General features: G+C 40.5%; 1 protein-coding gene across 1 annotated transcript in view; it reads left to right on the forward strand.

Moving 5' to 3' along the window:
* LOC141795995 (uncharacterized) overlaps positions 1-20386 on the forward strand; it is a 52344-nt gene extending 31958 nt beyond the window's left edge. Inside the window, exon 3 of the mRNA XM_074676844.1 lies at positions 19955-20386. Within this exon, the coding sequence (XP_074532945.1) occupies positions 19955-20190 (236 nt within the window). The 3' untranslated portion in view covers positions 20191-20386. The remainder of the gene's footprint in view (positions 1-19954) is intronic.
* The last annotated feature ends 1584 nt before the right edge of the window (positions 20387-21970 follow it).

Genomic DNA, 21970 nt, shown 5'->3' on the forward strand with positions numbered 1-21970 from the left:
CCAGTTTTAACCCACAGACCGCTCAGCACTGGCTCATATTAAATCTGCAGCTCCTGTCCTGTGTCTGGCTGAGTGAGCCAGGTCAGATACACCTGACAACTCTCCTGATTTAAAAGGGATTCTTCTGCTTTTTAACCATGTCTCTAGCTCTACTCCCCAATTGTAATTTCTCCTGATTAACCCTTTTTTTTAAGTCTGCTCCTGTTATCTCTGAAATTTTTTCAAGTTAAAACAAGTCAGCCTCTTGTGCCTTACATTCAAACCTCAAAAAGCATCCACCCCTCTCCCTGGAGTTAGTTTGATTCAAAGATGCTGCAGGAGCTCCTCTCTGGCAGCAGCTCGCACAGACACACACAGGTAGCTTTGTGATATTTGTTACTTTAAAGTTTACTTTAGTATCAGCTCTTTGTTAAAAACGTGTCAACATGATTGATCACATCCTTACTTGTGTGTCTAACAATTTTCCTCACATTTAATTTATAGCTTTTCTATTGTGCCTGGGTGGGCAAGCCAGGTCGGAAACGTAGTAACGTGTCATTTCACTGTAGGTAACATTAACAGCGTTATAACATTTGTAATAGTAATAAGTTAGATTACCTGTTACTGGAAAAACTAACAGCATTAGTTTTAATGCCATTATTCCCAACACTGTTAGTCTGTGACTCAAATCCTGAAAAACTTTAAATCACAGAGAGCTGTCACGCTGTCCAAGCTGGAGAAACAAAGGCTCAGTCAGCACTCACTGGAGATATTTCCTCATCATTTAAATTTAGTGATCTTTATCCATAAAAGGATCCAATGACACAGGACCTTATCTATTCAACACATAAGTCGCACCTGACTATAAGTCACAGTTGGCTGGTCATATTAAAGTTCAGAAAACACAGTATGTAATCAGTGACTTTGTGAATTGTAACCCAACAGTTATTGCAACCGTGAATGAGGAGGGAACACAGTGGATGTGAGAGCCTGCTCTACATTGCTTGTGTGCAGGAAAAGGCTGCGCTCCGTGGCATAGGCTGACTGTCCTTCAGTTTTACTCGTAAACAGTCTTGTATAAAGTACTTGAAAGCAGTACTTGAGTAAAAGTACAAGTGTGTTACTAGAAAACTACTTTGGTAGAAGTTAAAGTCACCTTTTAGAATATTGCTTGAGTAAAAGTCTTAAAGTACCTGATTTTTATCGTACTTAAGAATAAAAAGTAATTTTCTGAAATAAAATGTACTTAAAGGTGCCGTAGGCAGGATTACCCAGGTAAAATAGTGATTTGACCCATGTAAGATGGCGATTTGAAAACCAGCACAGCCCCTCCCGTCCTGTGTTCTCTGACATCGCACCCACAAGTTTAGCCCCACAAGAACGCACGCGCGAACGCAACACAATACCTGCCGGTATCAAAACACTCAAGAAGCCCCTGACTGGCACGCCTTGGTCTGCAGACTGCAGTCAGGGGTATTTGGAACACTCTGCACTCAAAGGCTTCACAACGACGAGCAACAGAACTTCTGCAACGATGTTTGATTCTGAGGTAAGTTTTTAATGCAATATCTTAACTACAAGTTGTGCTCATTAGGGTTCATCCAGCGTTTACTTATCACTGTTTTGTGAGATAGAACAAAGCTGTATTAGCGTTTACCAACCGGACAATCGATCATGTACTTCCACAGCGTTAGCATGTAGCCTGCTAGTCAACCGATGGATAAACTAAGTTCATTTAATGTTTTTGTAGTATGTGCCAGAAGAAATCTCTGGGGATGAATACGCACCAGGGACATCCACTGGTGGAAGTGTGAGGCAAGGTAAAGCGGGACCAAGTACAGGCGGTCAATCGAAATAAAAGCCACGGGGCCGGGGTGTTGGTAGAGGAGACAGCTGCGTACGCGGAAGAGGCCGTGACCGAAGAACCACCGTCGGGTCCAAAAGCCTAACGGCTGAGGACGTCGCAAGGATGGAGCAGTTACTGGCTCAGATACTGGCAGTAAATCAGGTATGTATTTAGCGAGAAACTATCATGCTATTTATCATTATTTCACCTAAATTAATGATCCTTGTTTCTGCTCTACCAGGCCAGAATCAGGGCTTTATCGTTCGAGCAGCTGCAGGGGGTCGTGGAGAGATGCCTGGAGAGAGACCCGAGCTTGGTTTTCGACGTTTCAGCAGCGTCTACACCTGCTCAAAAAAACTATACAATTTTTACTTGAATTTAACAAATAAATATGCTGCACTGTATTTCTTCCTGTGTTTATTTCTGCTATTTGCACATTGTTGGGCTGGTTTCCAGCCTGACATTGAATATGGTCTTTATCTTGTTGATTTTACGTTCGTCCTGAGTACATTTTTTTCAATGCAACAACTTGTCAGCTTGACTTAGAAGTGAATTAATCTCTAGACCTCAGCACTTTGTTGAAGATGCTTTTTAGACAACTTAGCAGATTTGATTACAAATCCAATCTTATATCTTCTAAGGGACCCCAGAACAGCATGTAAACCATTATACATGTTTTCCACATTTTCACACTTTAGTCTTATTGTAGATGTAATTGTAAATATTTCAATCTGTGTTAGCTAATACTATATACATAACATCTTTGGATTTGTTCTAAAACTGTGGTGCTAAATTTGTAAATTGCTCCTTATCTAAGTTATAAATTTAACCTGACAGAAATTTTAAAACTTGGGACATACTGTAAAATGGTCAAACATTCTTAACATAAATTCTCATCCAACATCAGTCATATTTTATAAGACAAAGTCAAATGCGATGCTTCATTATAGACAAAAAAATGTTATAAAAAAAATAAAGCCATTATGTACATTTTCTATTTACACAAAAGGGACAGGTCCATCAGCATCACTATACATCCCCAAGGGGAAATTAGGGTCAGGCTCATTTGGTCTTTACACAGTATAGCATTTGGAAATATCAGATAAAGACAATAGAATATAGAGAGAAGCATTATACTAAATTAAATTTAGCGCAAATGACATTAAAATAAAGACCATAAAAAGAAATTAACAACATGCAGAGCCTTTCAGATATATCAGATGGGACTCTATGACAGGGAGTGCAGAGGAGAAAGCGTATCACAACCAGCCAGGACTTCCTCAAGTGCGTCCGCAAGAACGATGAGCTTTACAACCAATCGCGATGAAGAACGAAGCACCGCCCCTCGACCAATCAGGATAGAGCCTCAGGGGTTCACTTGGACACCTGGAGCGGTCGAGAATCCTTGTCAGCTCATAACAGAGACAGATGGAAATGCTGAGACCTCGCGGTAGTGCAATTATACTACACTCACAAAGGGTTATCAACAGATACTCTAACATTTAATCCAAAGAAAACACAAAAAAATTAGCACTGACTAGCTAGATCCTGCCTACGGCACCTTTAAGTATTAAAAGTATATATATTAAAACTATTTAAAACTGGGGGTATAACTTATACATATATAAGTTTCTCCAGTTTAGTATTTAGTTACAGATGATTATCGTCAATTAATTCAAGTTGACTGTGATTTAGAAGAGCAGAAAAGATAAAATGGGATTTTTTCTCATTAAAAATGAGAAAGAAACATAGTTTGACACTGGCACAATACTTAAGAAAACCATCCAGGTTGTTATTTTACAAATATTTTCTGAAACAATACATTTTGTATACTATTTTTGACAAACAGAAAATCCGTTTTAAAAGTTTAGGATCGGGCTGCACGGTGGCGCAACAGTTAGTGCTGCAGCCTCACAGCAAGAAGGTCACCAGTTCCATTCCCTGCTTTGCTGGTGGGCCTTTCTGTGTTCTCTCCAGGCACTCCTGCTTCCTCCCACAGTCCAAAAACATACTCACCAGGTTAAATGGTCACCCTTAATTGTCCGTAGGTGTGAGTGTGTGCGTGAATGGTTGTCTGTCTATGTGTCCGCCCTGTTACTGACTGGCGACCAGTCCAGGGTGTACCCTGCCTCTCACCCACTGACAGCTGAGGTTGGTTCCAGCCATCTGCGGCCTTGAGCAGGATAAGAGGTTCAAAAAATAAATGAATTGGTGAAGTTTAGGATCATTAACTATAAAATAAGGGCATTTTTTATACAGTGTACAGCTGTATGGGTTTCATTTGTTTTATACTGAATCTCTTTATTACAGTGAGTGAAGGCCAAAATGTGCATCACTGAGGGCACAACTAGATCTCCAGGAGTCTTAAGGACTCAGCTCCACCTCGGCCCATCTCTACATTGAAATGTCAACGTTAATTGCTCACTCAAATGTTGACTGGAGGAAACATTTATTATATATAACAGCCTTTAAAGTAACCAGTGGGTGGCATCACTGTGACTGTGCCTATGTTTTATATGGTCCCTGGTGTGTTAAAGCCAAGTGGAAACCTCCAGACTAAGAATATGAGACAATGCTGAAGTGCTAAAATCTGCTGTTTCTTGAGGTCCACTTGAGGCTGGCTCCAGAAGTACCGGAGGTCACATACACACCAAGCCAAAAAAAGCTGTTTTCAAAGCAGAAATTATTTACAGCCTGGTTCAACAAAAACATCTCCTGTCTGAATCACTAATTTCACAATCAGCACACACTGTACAGGGGGTGAAGTTTTTCTAACTCAGCAGTTCAGAAGATATTAGGATAGCTAGCTCACCCAATCAGAGTCACAGCTCATGTCACATGACTGATGGGCACCCTATAGCTGGAAGAGAAGCCCTTGCAACTTCCAGTGTTTGCTTCATTTTCCATTTCAGAAACAGACAGGTCACGTCGGGGAGACTAAGTCCATGTTTTATACAGTCTATGGTTTAAGCTCATGTGGTGGATATAAAACAAGGCCGGCCTCTAAAAGGAAGTGAACTATTAGCATTTGAGGGTGCACCTAAGACAGCCAATCAGATTGAACTCACCCATAAAGCCTCTGAGACTGCTCTGTTCTTGCATTTTATCAACACCGTCATTTACTTTTGTTCCTAGACCACACACACACACACACACACACACACACACACACACACACACACACACACACACACACACACACACACACACACACACACACACACGCTGTGCCATCCTGATGGTATTTAGATGTGTCAGGTCTTCTACTCTCCTAGTCGAGAGTGTGAGTGAGGAAGTGAGTAAGTGAGGGACTGTGTGTGAGTGTGTGCGTGTGAGTCCTTTATGGCCATCAGGTTATTATACACCAACAGATGGAGCATTACCTTTTATTGCTCACACCTTCTGTGAGCTTTCCCACTTTCCCCCAAAAAACACCTTTTTTATGTAGATGTGAAGCCAGTGTTAGGCTGCCTACAGCTGTCTGAGCTCTGATCTCTGATGAGGAGGGGAGAGGAGGAGGAGGAAGAGAGGGCTGAGACAGCCCTCAGGTTTTGGGAAATGATGTCAGATGACATCAGCACATAATGGTTTACTGTAAGCATGAATCACAGAGAAATACACTAAAGAGTTGGACAGAGAGACAGTCATCATGAGGTAACATATCAAAAATAGCAGCAAGGACACCGAGCTGTCACGCACACACACACACACACACACACACACACACACACACACACACACACACACAGACACACAAACACACACACACACACACACACACACACACACACACACACACACACACACACACACACACACACACACACACACACACACAGGTAAATGAGTCACCCAGAGACTATTTGGTTTTGATCTTAGAAACACCCCCAGGCTTTGATGTCAGGATGATTTTTATTGAGGATAAACTTGTGGAAGTTATTAGCACCATGTTTGTTGTTCCTATCGTATCCTAATCTTCATGTTCGTAGACAAGTCATGGAGCTAAAGAGTGGCACAGGCAGGAGGTTTTGGCATGCTTAGCCTCCCAGCTGCAGACGTCTGTCATTCCTCAGCTCAACACGTGTGTGTGTGTGTGTGTGTGTGTGTGTGTGTGTGTGTGTGTGTGTGTGTGTGTGTGTGTGTGTGTGTGGGGGGGGGGGGGGGGTTGGCTGTGTTTGTGTAGTAACAGGAAATGTGTTACAATGAATGAGAACTTTCAGGTCTCTGTGTAAAGCCTGTCTGACCTTGAAGTGTTGCAGTGTTTGGTCAAAGTCAGGGAGTGTACACTGCTATCCTGAGGCTGAGCTCAAAGTTTTTTTAATTTGGGGGTAGCAAGAAACTCGTTTGATTCCTGATGAACTGTACCGTGAGTGTGTGGTTTTATTTCATCTCTGGTCTTTAAGAGGCTTAAACTTCTCACCTCAGTGGTGATCCAACGGCAACAGTGGTGCCAGTTGCCATTGGAACTTTGGGGGCTGTAACACCGAAACTGGGTGGATGGCTCCAGCAGACACAACAACATCTGAGATTGTTGTCCAAGAGTGCGCATTGCCAGGAACAGCTAAGATCCTGTGCACAACCCTCACCCCTAATTCACACACTGTAAAAAAGGACTCTTCAATCAGTTTAAGTGATGTCGTTTTTTTAATCAACCCAACTTAATATTTTAAGTTGAAGTTTCCAATGTATTTTTGTGGATCATATCAACTTAAAATTCTGTGTTGCTACAACTAAAAAGAGGAAGTAGTTGGACTAACTTATAGTATTGCTTTAATTGGTCACATCTAAATAATGTTTTTCTGAATGAAATCAATAAGTTCAATTACACAACTTAATAGGTCAAATTAACTTAATATTTATTTTTTTTCTCAAATCAACATTTGGACTCATCCCAACTTAAAGTTTTCAGTTGTTTCAACTCAATAATTCAGTTGTTTCAACTAAAAAATCCCCCCCCCCAGGGTGAGGGGGGGGAACGCTGAGGATATGAGACCCTGCTGCACATTGAGATATTATGCAGGGCCAGTGTGTCTGTGCTCCACAGCAAAGCCTGCCTGGCTGTGCCCCACAGCACTGACCACCTGACTGCCTGGCTGCCCCATGGCAGTGAGGCTTCCATATACAATACTCTTTCAGTAATTGCAATGTAAATATAACTGAAGACAAAACCAAGTATATCATTTCTAATCATAATGTTAGCCATTCAACACATCTCATTTATTAAAATATTAAGCATTAAACCTGCTTAAAAGTACACGGCCCATGCCACAGGACACCAACAGCAGGTCCATGCCATGTGGAAAGTGGGAAGCTTGTGTCCTTGGCAGGTTAACATCTTAATGTACAGCAGGGTCTAATATCCACTGCAGTCCCTCCTCACTCACGGTTAAAATTAAGCAAATACTAGCGATGTGCCGGTCTGAGCAAGCCAGCTCCTCAAAGTGAATGACGGGAGCTGGCTCCTGATTGGGAGCCAATTCGTTTTTTTTTTTCGGCTACCACAATTTCTGCCCTCATTTTTTTAAGCTGTGCGAGGTTGGAGCCAATTCATTTTTTTCTGAAAGAATGAAAGACTAAGATAAACAAAATGCTGTAGTAATAAGATAAATGAATACATTAGTATACAGTAAATCATTTTGCATTGTTTGTGGTAAAAAGGTAATAAGGTAACTTGGGAGCTGAAAGAGCCCAATTACTCCCACTACTCTGTGCTGAGCAGATGGGGGAGGGGCGGTAGTTACACACAAACAGAAGGGAGGGGGTCAGGGAGACAAGAGAGAAGGAGACAACAAACGCACTGTAAAGGTAAAGTTAAGAAAATGAGTGACAGCAGGAAAGGGTGTAAAGTCTGCAAAATCTCTTATCGAGCCACTAACTCTGTGTTGTTATACTGAAATTGTTTTGTAGCACAAAGCTAAAAGTTAAATTGTAAATAGTTACACGTTTGTCTTTGTATTTTATAATTAATTTTTTAACACCCTGTAAAGTGAGTAAATAAAGGCAACGTTTATAAACCTAAAAAACAAAACAAAATGCTTTTTTTTTAAATTAGAAATTAATTTGCATACAATTTTACATTATTGTTGGTCATAAATTAATTTAAGCAATAAAAAAAATTGAAGAGCCACTTGGGAGTCAAAAAAGCCGTCTCTTTAAAGTGAGCCAAGCCAAAAAAAGCCAGCTCTCTAAAAAGAGCCAGAAATCCCATCACTCATAAATACAATAGGCTGTAAAGTAAACTTTACAAGTAGATACAAAGTAAACTTATCTTGAGACTATTAGTTATATTTACTAACATTTTGTAGTGCAATTGGTTTCCTAGATTCTTTTTAGTAGGCTGAACTTGTTACAGCTTTTCAGTGCAATTAAGTATAAAAACACCTCAAATTCTACATTTGGGTTTTGCAAGTTATTGAGATACAACAACTGAAAACTTGAGGTTTGATTGATGCAAAATATTGATTTCAGAACAATACAATTTTTAAGTTCATTTGACTTAATTAGTTCTGTTGATTGAGCTTTTAAACTTCTTTCAAAGGACTTAAATTATTTAGGTGTGGCCAACTGAAGCAATAATTTAAGTTGGTCCAACTGTTTTCAGTGCACATAAAGCATGAGCGCCGCACTGTGCAGCGCCGTGGATTTTGGGCACGTGCCAATTCATACTGGAAATGTCTCTGGAGCGCCGTGCAGTGCAGGTCAGTGCCCATAGCAGCTTGATACTCGAGATCAAAAGAAATTGAGATCAGTGGGATTATGATGATTGACATCAGTGACCACTTACCAGTCTTTACAGTTTATAAAAATTTTCAAAGTAATAAATTGCAAATCGAAACGACTAAACTTGTTAGAGATAAATCACAAAAGGCCTTAGGAGAAGCTGAAGACCGACCTAAATCAACAAAACTGGGATGAAGTGTTTGTAAATGATGTCAACATAGCATATGATTCGTTCATGATATTACTGAAAAGACTGTATGAAAAAAACTGTAAAATATGGTCTCTGACTTAGAAGAATACCACTGACAAACCATAGATGACAAAAGGCCTTTTTAATGCATGTAAGAAGACAGAATATATTTATAAAGATGTTTCCTAAAATTATGAACCAAAGAAGCAGAAAACAGGTATAAGAAATATAAGAATAAATCAGTATCCATACTAGGAATACATAAAAAAAAAAACAATACAGTGATCTATTAAATAAAAAAAGAAACAACATGAAGGAAACATGGGGAATACTAAATAGTGTGATAAAAAACCACAAAGTAATGTCAACTCTTCCAAATTACTTAATATAATTTATGGAATGATCTAAACAGAGAAAGAAGCTAAATCAATCAATATCTTAAGAAAAAAGACCAAATCCAGATTTCTCAGTAAATACAGTAAAATTAAATAAGGTCATGCTGAGTGGCATAAATGGGGAAAAAAAGATGTTCTTTTGTTTTTTTTTTGTTGGCTGTTTTTCTTTTTCTTTTTTGAAAAGAATGAAATGTTAAAAGGCATGTTTGCCTGCAGCTGTTCTGTTTTGTAATTTTTTTATGTTATTGTCATGTGATTGTTGATTAATATCCTGTGAAAGAAGGGACAGATACAATAAGAGTTTTCTTTTTTTCTGCTCCTTTTCATTCAGTTTTGGGGATCTTTTATTTTTTCTTTGTATCCATTTGTATTTATAAAAGAAGGAAATAAATAAAATAAATAAATAAATAAATCACAAGAGAACCACATGTTTCTGCATGTCCACCTATGGCAACGTACTAACGTGGCATGCTAAACTCACCAGGGGCCTGTACTCCGAAGCTGAGGCCCATAGCACGAAGCGCGGTCAACTTATCCACGGTAACTCACATCTATCCAGGATTGAGTAACCGTAACAATAGCAATCAGGATAATTGATAGCACGACGCAAGTTATCAACACGGTAACTCAACCCAGGATTGTCTCATCAAGAGCCGTGAACGCGCACGTAAAAGAGGAGGGCTCAGAGGCAGCTGACCAATCACAATCATGAGTGACAAAGAAAGCTCCGTACGTCACCGCTGAAGAGCAGCGGCTGATAAGACTACAAGGGAAGCTCAGCTCCCCCTAAAATGTTCCCAAAAAAGTGGTGATATGTTCTGCTGTGTGTACATTTAATTGACTAAATCTGCGCTAGAATTCCCTCATCTTTTGTTCAGAATCAGCTACCTATCACAGGTAACTGGCCCCACCTCCTTCTCATTCATCCTGGGAACACTATGACTTCGTCCCTAAGTTGCGTGAGGGCAGCAGCCAATGCGGGATGCTGTAAACTTGCTCAGCCGCTCCTCATCCCCGACAGAGTACATGTAGCTGCCCGTGGCAAAGAATCGCAGGGCGATGCAGAATGTCTGTGGGACAGTCAGTGCACTGCTCCTGTGGGTTGCTCGGGCAATGTACGGCTCTAATATTTCACAGAGGTACAGTAGTCCAGGCCGTCATAACCTATACCTCTCATACAGCGAATCGTCGCTTTGATCAAGTGGATCTGATCGATCTTTAAACACCCTTTCTCTTCGTAAAGCTCTTCATACAACTTGTGCCTCTGTCCACCGGGTTCGGGAGAAAAGGGCAGGCCATTGTTTCGGGGAAGCCGATTGGCCAGTGGGAGGGGCTTTTTATAGGATCAGATTCAACCTCCAACTTATCCTGCTCCAGAGCAGGATAGCCGTTCAGAGTAGGTCACCATGGTGATCTACTCTGATAAAAGAGGAACCGGCTTCGTGCTATCGGTAATCAAGAGTTAACCCTGAAGTTATCTCGCTAAGACATTAATCCTGCTTCGTGATATAGGCCTCTGGATTAAAGGGATAGTTCCGTTTTTTTGAAGTGGGGTTGTATGAGCTCTATGTGACCACTAAGGACATTAGATACAGTAGAAAGTTGTCTCCTCTCCCTCAGTAAGACACAAACTTTAATCGATGGTGACAAGGAAATAGACGCTAACAGGGACAGACCGTACCAAATTCAAAGGCTATTTTCTCTGCCTACAAGAACTAAAATCAAAAAGTAATACCACAGTTTAAGAGTACTCTACATAAAATATTTTTTAAGTGCATTAAGTCTGCGGAAATATAAACATTTATCTGGACCTAACTAACTGGTCATGTATCCTTCCGTGCAGCGCTAGTGAGCTTCGTCCCCCCTCCTCCTTTCAGCTGTAGGGAATGTAAACAAGTTATGCTTTGGGCGCCGGTTGTAGCCTCGTGTAAGTTTGATCAAGTATCGTAATTCTTTTGTTTGTACTCTGAGGATTGTGAGGCAGCGTAGGAAATTCAAAATGAGTGACTATGACAGCGACGATGAAGTTTCATTTACTTTGGAACCAAAAGGATACCTGTATGAACCGGAGTACACAGAAGAGGAGCTGCTACAGATGGAGACTGAAAGGAATACAGAGGAAACATCCACGGTCACTGGACATCAAGACAGAGTCGGAAATACTCAGTGGTGTAAATGTCTGAGCTGTGACTCAATGCCCACAGATGCTGAGTGTTACTGCTGTCACGAGTGGAACTTGGTTACACACACTCTTCAGGATTTGTCTGAGTTAGAGGACACTGCTGGCTCTAAAGCCGTCTGTGTAACTCATCACACAGATTTTCCTGCTCTTCTGAATTCTGGAGTGTCCTGTAACAGCAACAACAACAACAGTCGTGGCAGCAGTAACAGTCAGCATCTTGATGTCCAGTGTCCGTGGATGTTTCCTCTGTATTCTTTTCAGTCGCCATCTGTAGCACTTCTGTGTAACTTCATCGTCGCTGTCATAGTCACTCATTTTGAATTTCCTATGCTTCCTCACAATCCTTAGAGTACAAACAAAAGAATTACGATACTTAATCAAAATTCCTTGAGGCTACAACCGGCGCCCGAAGCATAGCTTGTTTACATTCCCTACAGCTGAAAGGAGGAGGGGGGACGAAGCGCACTAGCGTTGCGCGGAAGGACACATGACCAGTTAGTTAGGTCCAGATAAATGTTTTTATTTCCGAAGACTTAATGCACTTAAAAATATTTTATGTATCGTACTCTCAAACTGTGGTGTTACTTTTTGATTTGAGTTCTTGTAGGCAGAGAAAATAGCCTTTGAATTTGGTACCGTCTCTCCCTGTTAGCGTCTATTTCCTCGTCACCATCGATTACAGTTTGTGTCTTACTGAGGGAGAGGAGACAACTTTCTACTGTATCTAATGTCCTTAGTGGTCACATAGAGCTCATAAAACCCCACTTCAAAAAAACTGAACTATCCCTTTAAGTCATCCAGGATAACTCTGCAACAACTCGCTGAACTTCACCGGATCTCTGTCTTCCAGGGGGATATTGCACAAAACCAGGATAAGGGATTAAGCTGGCAAACATTGGTTATCCTGGATGAAGTTAGCCTCAAGTCGGTTGAACAAAAGCTGGTCAAGTTTATCCCGGACTAGTTACCATGGTGATTTATTCTCTGCAGCTAGCCTGCTTCAGACCAGGCTAACTACCAGGATAAGATTAATCCTGCGCTGGCTCTGCTCTCTATAATGTAAGAAATGAGCATGGTTTACAGCATTTCCATGCTTTTTCTACACATTACATCATTAAATAATCCTGCACCGAAATCTTACAACTGTAGTCATTGCATTTGCTGGTTGACTTTAGTATTGTTTATTTGCACAGATTATATGAAGACAAAAATAACGTTTAACACAGACAGTTGAGAATCCTTTCTTTATTGATACAAGTCCTACAATAAAAGGTTTAGAATTATTATAAAGAAAAAAACAGGCCTTACTGACATTGATACTAAACCAAACTGATGTAAAAAATAAATAAAAAATAAAAAACAACCCTAAACCTACAGAATGAGAAAGAGAAACAAAGGAAAAATAAATATATCACACTACTGAAATGGACTACAATATAACAGTCAGAATATAATTTTGTCTTAACTGTCTCCTGAAAATAGGAAAATCATCCTATTTTAAGACCCCACCCTTAGGAGTGAAAGGGTCCCACATCATTCTGACTCCACTTTTTAAATTTAACAATCTTTCTATTCATTCATTCGGTCTTGCCAGCCCTACTATTATATTGCAATACTATTAAAGACAGTTTGTCAAATTGCTTTCAGAGGTTTAATTAATATGTATATCACTATCTGTCACAGTCCCCCCCCCACCCCCACCCCCCACCCCCCCCTCCATCACTGACCTTCCTTTATTTAAGTCGAGTGCAGCTCCTCTGCTGGGGTCAGGTCCTGGCTTGGAGGGCCACCCCCTGTGCTGGTTTGATGTGTCTTTTTTTTCACGGCTAAAATTGTACAGAAATTCAATCTCAGCAGACAATAAATTTATCACTTCATTTGATAATTTTTCTTTGGGCTACGCATGAGTAACTTACCAGACTGCAGAATATTTTTAAATTTGGTTTTCACCTGCTGCCTGGTTCTTTTCTGGCCAGACAGGTTTGTTCTTCATGACAGATGAGGGATGAAACATAAGAACACCGACACAGAGTTGAAATTTTCTTTGAACTTAATTATACTTCAAATAACCTAAGTAACATGCACTTCCACGGGCCACATAAAAAAAACACAAGTATTGATAAGCGGGCTTGAAAAGTCATCAGCTCCGCATCCTAAAACTGTAATTATGACAGTCTGTGGAGTACTGTTTCTTTTTTGTACATGTTGGCGCTACTTACGTATTAAGCCAGTCCGTAATTAACTGCCAGGCTTTCTCTCTCTCCTTTTTTTTAATTTTTTTTTTTTTTACCACACTCGTGTTGCCTGTCTTGTGGATTATACTTCTTCATTTAGTTGAAGAAGAATTGCCCGTTCATCCCGCGCGAAGAAAGATGCACGTCCTTGTTCTATTTTCAATCTGTGATTCTGTGGTCGATCTTGTGGTCTTCTGTGAACGCGCACTTATCCAAATGATCCACACCTGGCTTGACTAAGCCGCATTTTTTCATACTGGCTCGGCAAACGTGCAACCAATTAATCCGAGAAAGCGCCGACTAGTTTTATTCAAGCCACGCCTGCTCATTTATCCTGGATGTATTTATCCTACTTTTATGCAATACCCCACAGATCTGCTGTACTACAAAGCTCATTATTAATTCGATAAGTGAAATGGCTGGGATCTGTGTGCGCACACATAAAATGGGCGTGGTTGGCGGCCCCGGAGCATTTTCCACAATGGAGAAGAGAGCAGCCTACTTTACAGTGGAGGAGCAGCAAATAATCCTGCTAACATACAAGGAGCACTGCAGTATAATCCAGGCCAGGAGCAACATGACTGCGGCCGTGAGAAGCCGGAGGGATTGCTGCAAAAATCTCAGACTCTGTGAATGTGTAAATTTCCAAAATGCTAACGTTAATAGACCTATCTCATCATGTGATGACACGGGCAGTTAGGTCCTTGTTCATTCATGTTGACAGTGTGTGTGTGATCAGCATCGTATCCAACCTCAGAATTAGAAAGAGTCCACTTTCCTACAAATCCCAAGGAAAACGCTCATTACAGGCAGTTTGTATTGCAGATGCAATAGCAGTGGGGAAAAAAGGACGTGGGAGCAAATAAAAAATACATATAAAAACATCCTTCAAAGTGCTCAGTATGAAAGATTCCATTTGCACACATTTCTACTTTTCCCTGACAATGTCTCAGTTATGATGATCAGTAAGATATTGTTTGTTCACCGCCCATAAGAAAAAATGTTGGTCCAAAAAGACAGGGGGCGGTCCAACGTCGGAGGACTTCACTCCGGCTGAGCAAATTGGTGACTGAGCGGTCTTTCATGCCCGCCCGAGAGAACCGATTGGTAAGTGGGCGGTCTGTCACACCCCGTGAGCTCTTATCCTGGAACTTAACCTGCTCCGGACCAGGTTTGGCGTTCAGCATCAGTTACCGGGGCAACATGTCTGGATAACAAGAGATCCACATTCGTAGTACGGAAAACCCAAAACTTATCCTGGAAGTTATCTCTCTAAGAGCTAATCCAGCTTCGTAGTACAGGCCCCTGGCCCTCCCAAAACTTCAGCACCTTCAGTCCATGCCTTCTACTTTCTATTGGTGTCCTTATAGAAAGGATGTGTTGTGTCTTGGGATGAGTACTGAATTAGGTATTTTTATAGGTACTGACCAAATTCAGCCAAAAGTACCAGGGTACCAATTCATGTCAAATTGAAAGGTACGATGTTTAGGTACCCAAATGCAGCCTTGACTTTGAGGGAGTGGAAGAGTAGGCAAACACAGCATTGCAAGGTTATATATTAAAGAATAAATAAGTGAAATTGAAGAAATTTGAGATTTTGATATTAAATATATATTTTTTACCACATAAACACACAAAAAACTTGGTACTGTACAGATACCGATTGCCAGGTACCAGGCATTGGTACTGTAGCGTTTCAAATGTGTGCCTATTCCTACACAGCAAATCCCTTGGTGTTAAAATTCCAGTGTTAATACGAGTTCAGTGTTAAATACTACTGTCAGAGTTACTTTGCAGTGTTGATAAAAAAATAACTGTTACTACAAACACTCCTCGCTTATGGTTGCAATGATCATGGGTTTGTACAATAACCTGTCCTTTGATCTGCGCTGTTGATCCAAAAGCTGTTTGTAAGCAAAACGTCTTGGTAGAGTTTCATTTAAAATTTGGAATGGGCCATTTATTACTTTTAATTCAATCAAAATAAAACTGAAGCTTTTGCCAAGAACTTCACTGTTTTAAAAATTGAGGCAAGTGATTGCACTCAAATGGTTTGAGTCATGATGAACTAAACATAAGATTTATGTAGGTTCAACTTCAATGCTAAAAGAGTTGACTTAAACTGCACTGCACTATAAAAACAAACTGTTGTCCCAACTTAATGAAGCTGTTTCAATTGGTAACACACTAACAGTTTTGTCAAATAACTTTTATGTTGGACTAACATCATTGGCTTGAGTCTCATGTGCTTAGTAAATTGATTTATGTTAAATCATCATCACCTTGTAAAAATCCAACTCAGAACAAGCTAACCTAAATTTCCAGACTTTTCAATCAAATATTCTCTGTAAAAAAAAACAACAACAACAACAAAAAAAAACTGTAAAAAATACTGCTCCTTTACAATTTAAGACAATGCTTTTAGTACAGTCATTTTTGCTGTTCAGCAGGGTCTCATATCCACTGTTTTCTCCTCAATCATGGTTACAAAACACCATCACAGCATAAATTAATGTCTAATGGTAAAATGTATTTAAACAGTCAAAGAAATCAAACTATGTTTTTTAAACCTTACTTAAAAGATTTGCTTGCAAACAACTCTGGGTTTACAGAGCAGTTTAAAGAATGGTTTACTGTAAAAACACTCAATGAAACCATGAGTGAGGGGGGAACAGCATTTATGGGCTACCTTCTGTTTCAGGGGTGTTTTGATGAAGGGGTCTGTTATCAATTCAGTCTGTTTTTGGGTGATTATCACACATGAATGTTTTAACACTCAGAAATTGCACACTTAAACCCTTACTTCAATTAACTCTTTAACAAACAGATAACATAAAACAGATCAAATAAAAGGGCATAAACAAGTGTTAACTGAACACTGGTTCAGTGTAATTTCCTTACTCCTATTGAGTTACTGATGGAAGAAAATGTACACCAACATAGTGTCCATTTAACACTGTTGTGGTGTAAATATTTTACACTGAAAATTGACTGGGTGGCACGGTTGTGGCGTTAAACTTTCCACACTTTGAAAAGTGCTAATTTAACGCTTTTAAGCGGTTCCCATATAAACACCAAAGCATTGTTGATTTAACTTTTTAAAAATGGTGAATGTAAAATTTTTTCTGAGGTTCATACATAAACATCAGAGCAGTGTTGGATTAACACTTTGAAAAGTGTTAATAAACATTTTTTCTGAGGTTTCCATACAATTACCAGAGCAGTTGTGGGTTGTTAAATTTAACCCCTTAGGGAATTACATTATGCCATTTCAAATTTGCAGTGAACCGTGAGTGAGGAGGGAACAGCCTTTATAGACTATCTTGTGTTTCAGAAGTATTTGGAAGACAGGGTCTGTCCCTTTACATTTACTATTGCAGTTGCTGAAGAGAAAAAAAAAAAAGTATTCTCAGTGTCACTTCAATCTGTTTTTGGGTGATTATCATAGTGGTATCCATGGAAGAACAATTCACACCAACTTGGTGTTAGTTTAACACCATTGTGGTGTTACTTTACATTGTAAGAGTTGACTGGGTAACACTGTCGTAGTGTTAAACTTTGAGCACTATGTAAAGTGTTCTTTAATATTTTTTTCCTATATATATATATATATATATATATATATATATATATATATATATATATATATATATATATATATATATATATATATGTATATAGATACACATATATTAGGCTTGTCACAATACTGGATTTCTAACTTCGATACGATATTTTGAAAAATATTGATTTTCGATACGATTTTTGATACCACGCAACCACATGGATTTTCAGTGCAAAAACTTCTCTTTTTATTGAACGAAAAGTACAGAACACATTTGCTTAGCTGCAACTGAAACAACAAAAAACAGTGCATTTGTACTGAGGCAGGGCACTTAATTAAAGGCCTTTGATATTTGTCAAGAATTCAAAAGTAACTTAAATGCAATTGAAAATAAAGATATGTACTGTACACTTATTCAAACTAAGGCCTCAGAGTCAGACTATATAAAGGCATTTTAAAGCAACTGAAAATAAAGATAGTGCAATTTTGTTGAGGTAGGGCACTTATTTAGAGGCCTCTGATATTTGTCACACATTCAAAACTCACTTAACTGTATTTGGAGGTAGGGAATATAAAACAATGTGATGCAATAATTCTGTTTTGTTAAGAAACTTTTCTGCAATTGGGGTAGGGGCAAAGTGCTATGCAATCTAATGCATTTCAAAAGAGGAACAAGATTCCTCTCACTTCAGATTTTGTGAGAGGAACACCAACATGACAATGTGCTCCTCTGTATATAAGTCACACTGGACCACAAGTTTCATTTATTCAGAATGATTTAGTTTGTTTACAGTATTTCCAGAGTGAACTTTTTACATATAACTTTGATAAATGTTTGTACATTAGGAGGTTTAAATATTGTTCCTACAGCTCCTCGTATCTGTGACCAGTTTCTCTTCTCTCCATGCGCTCCTCCCCTCTCCCCCTCCTCTCCCCTGCTCTAGGTGAGTGTTGCTGGTGAGATCGGTGCAGTGTGAGTTTAAATGAGCTCCATCTGATGAACGTCCTCACTTTTAAAAAGTTACAGGAGTTTTGGCGCTAGTTTGTGACTTAAACCCTGGAATCTGTTTACAATGGAGAACCAAAAAGACGTGAGTGAAGTTTTAAATCACCATATCAGGCGCTAAACACCGGGAGCTGTCAGGCTGTCCAAGACGGAGGCTGGAGACCAGCGCATCCAATAAGCAAACACTGTGTGCAGGCAGTGGCCATGGGAGTTGTAGTGCCGTAGTCTCATATTGCAATGGGTTTAGTATTCCAGATACCGTTTCAGAAAACTACAATTAAATAATTCAACCCGCCAAAGTGGCTGGTAGGAGACGGCGTTACCAGCTACAGCTGCAATTCAGTGTAAGCTAGCGTCTCTCTCTCTCTCTCTCTCAACTACAAGGCAGGACTCAGGGAGGGAGGGGCTGCATGCACTCCGTGTGCGCTCTGTGTGTTTGTTTTGACACCAGCACATGTCTAACCGGGGAAATTTGTTGAGTACCGATCTATCGATTCTAGGGGAACTTTATATTGAATCGTTTGCTAAATTTTAGGATGGATATTTACTGATAAAATGATACTTTTGACAACACTTATATATATATATATATATATATATATATATATATATATATATATATATGAAAACACCAAAGCAATGTTAAATTTATCTCTAAGGGAGTTAAATTTACCCTTTCAGATTTGCAGTGTAGTTGTGTTGTATAGAATTATGAAGATTTTCACCTCCAAGATTTACTTTCCTTGTCCAGAAGGTTGGATTTAATTTGGATCTGACCTGCCGAATACTTCTGGCCATGTGCCAGTCTTGTATTGTTGATAAATGAGGATGCGATTTACAATTGGGTGCCAGAACACGGTGCTTTATTCATACCAGATACTCGGATCGTTTCCATGTCTGATTTCCTGTTTGGTATGATCTTTTCTGCCAAGATTGTTGCGTTCCTGCAGCGCACTCCGTCAAAAAAAAAGAGTCCCAGCACAAAAGCCAGGGACAGCTGTTGGTGATGATGGCGCCAGCAGACCGCAGCACATACTGCGTGAATGCAGTGATTGACTAGGGGTCTGTTTACACAACATTTCATCCAAAAAAGCTAAAACACAGTGTAAAAAATCTGCGTTTGGACAGGAAACTCTGAGGGAAGGTGTGCTGTAATGAGCATGCCAGGCCTCTAGCTGGTGCTATAACTGTCTTGTCCAGAAGCAGCTGTGGTAGATCTCCACTGAAGAAGAGTTGAGCCACTCATTTGTTGTATTGGCAAATACTAAGTTCAAAAGTGGAGCAACAGATGCTCATCTTGTTGAAAGACAGTCAGCAGATCCAGCAGACTGAACAGTCCAAGCACTGCATAGTAGTCCATGCAGATCGTTAAAACAGTACTGTTATTGGTCAGCATTTTCACTAAAAATGCCAGCTTGCCAAGTGTTTACACGGTAACAGTGTCAGCAGTGTTTTAGAAAAAAATACACTCTGGAAGCCATTTTCAAAAGTTTGTGATTTAGGTCATCTAAAACAGCATTTCCATGTAAACACGAGACACAATACATATATATATATATATATATATATATATATATATATATATATATATATATATATATATATATATATATATATATATATATATAATCCAAAAAGACTAAGACTGAAAAAATGCGTCTTGGTGGGTCACCTGACATCACATTTCCTCCCTTTATTCTGTGTAACTAAAAAGATAAACAGATCATCGGAGAGTCTGAAGTTGATGCTCCCTGACTTACTTTATTTACCAGGTCTTTAAACCTCCGCTCTGACTCACCAGTAAATCTATTCTTCCTGTCTTCTTGTTCTCTTCCAGCTCTGAAGCCCTTCCAGTGCAGGTACTGCCCCTACAGCGCCTCCCAGAAGGGCAACCTGAAGACGCACGTACTCTGCGTCCACCGTAAGCCTTTTGACAACAGCCTGTACCCTGACCGCCGCCTCCGCCGCTCACATGTGCCCCAGGGGCCCTCCAGACTGCCTCCAAGCATTGCAGGAGATAATCGAGTGCCAGGAAGGGACCAGATTGGCATGACATCACTCTGTGGGACTTGATGTTGTCTTGGCAACAGCAGACACAGACGGTAATGTTAATTGTTTTAGCTTCACATCCACGGGGTTAGGATGATCACGATTGTTAAAAAAAAGAGTTAACAACCAAACTTGATGTACATTCCAGTGTTTACTTGAAGAGCCACAGTGCGTATTTATCCGTAGCAAAAGAGCTGCTTATAATAACAACAATAATAATAAAGTCCATGTGATGTGAAAGTGTAGCCAGGATGTGTGGTGTGGTTCTTTCTGTCAAACCTTTTCCTTGTGTTGGCATACATCCATCAGATCAACATTCATCTGATTGGGAGTGTGTACCCGCTTGCCCACAGCACTTGTTCTCTCATCCAGTAAATACCTTGTGTTACGTTTTTGTAAATATCGTTCCATTTCCCTTCCAGTCCAGAAGTCTTGTCTATCTGTCAGGATGTGGTGCCAGATGTTCGGGCTTTAATCGCAGCAGATGTAATGAAGCTGAATGTTGCACATCGGAGCTTCCATTTGTTCTGGATTCCACTCCAGGGAGAAAGGCTCTCTCACATATAATTATTGCCCATTAACTCCTATGCTTCATGCTCTCATGCTGGAACAATGCTCAATTAAGGGGAACCAAGGAAATGGAAAAACTGCAGAGATTCATTGATAGGACATTCAGATCCTTTTCTCTCGGTAAATTGAGTTCAAATAGCCATGTTTGAGCAAACCAGTGTTCAGATGTCCCAGTCTGCAGAGCTGTAGCATGTAACGTGGTTTTAGGATGACGCGAGCCTCCCGTGCCACAAGTCTGCCTGCACACCCAGAGATCACCTTGGGCAGCTGTGTGCCTGTTCAGCTGGGGCCTTATAGCCACAGCGATGTGACTTTGACTGACAGCCAGCCTGACAACTCCATTCATGCGCCACCTGCTAGCTGTCAATCAGGGCAGCCATCCTGGGGCTATTGACGGAGCTGTCAGCCTGTGTGAGATGTGTCTGTCAAAGCCCACTCTGCCACTCCGTCTCCTGCCTGGGCAGCCTGACATCGGTTTACTGTCCCCCTGCCATCCTCTCCTCTCCTTCCATCTCTTCCTCTTTCCTTCACCCTGTCTGTCTCCTGTCCGTTTTCCCTTAGTGACACGGCAGCCCCTTAATCCCCGATCCAATCACAGATTCTGTGGTAGCACATTCGTCATCCTCTGTCTTTTACCATGGAGTGCTTCATGAACACTTCTGCAGGTGACCTGATGTACATGTGTTTTTTATTGCAGATTCTTGTTTCTTTGTTTGAGCCCTCAACCAACCCCCCCCCCCCCCCCCCTCTGAGTTTCTTCCTCTGCTCATTCAGCCTTCAGCTCTCCACCTGACAGATGACAAGGTCCAGGCCTGCAGCTGACTAGCTAATCGGAGGCCTGTCATACCTGTCAATAGTTTTTGAGAGCCGTGCCAAGCCAGATCAGGCCGGACCTGAGCAGCTCCTGACTTGACCAAGGTCAGGGCACAGGGTAGGGGGGGAAAGAGGCAGAAATGCTCCCAAATTTGCAGCTTTGTGTGAATTCTGTCCCTCATCCCCCTCCAACAGCCCTCTGGATATGGATCATCCCTGAGGTCTCATCCTGTCAAAGCTCCTCATTAGCTGGGTTTCCCTTAAAGCAGGCCCTTTAATTAATGCTGCCGAGCTGGTTAATTACTACTAATGCTGATGAATGTTTTAGTTAATGTTTCACTATCACACTCAATGTCATACTTAGGTTTGCTGTGGCTCTTTGAGGCCTCATCTCTTTGGCACAGCAGCGTGTGCGGTGACG

Source organism: Halichoeres trimaculatus, unplaced genomic scaffold (genome assembly GCF_033239565.1).
Source record: "Halichoeres trimaculatus isolate MK-OKI-2021-1 unplaced genomic scaffold, fHalTri1.1 fHalTri1_scaffold_10, whole genome shotgun sequence".
NCBI lineage: Eukaryota > Metazoa > Chordata > Actinopteri > Labriformes > Labridae > Halichoeres > Halichoeres trimaculatus.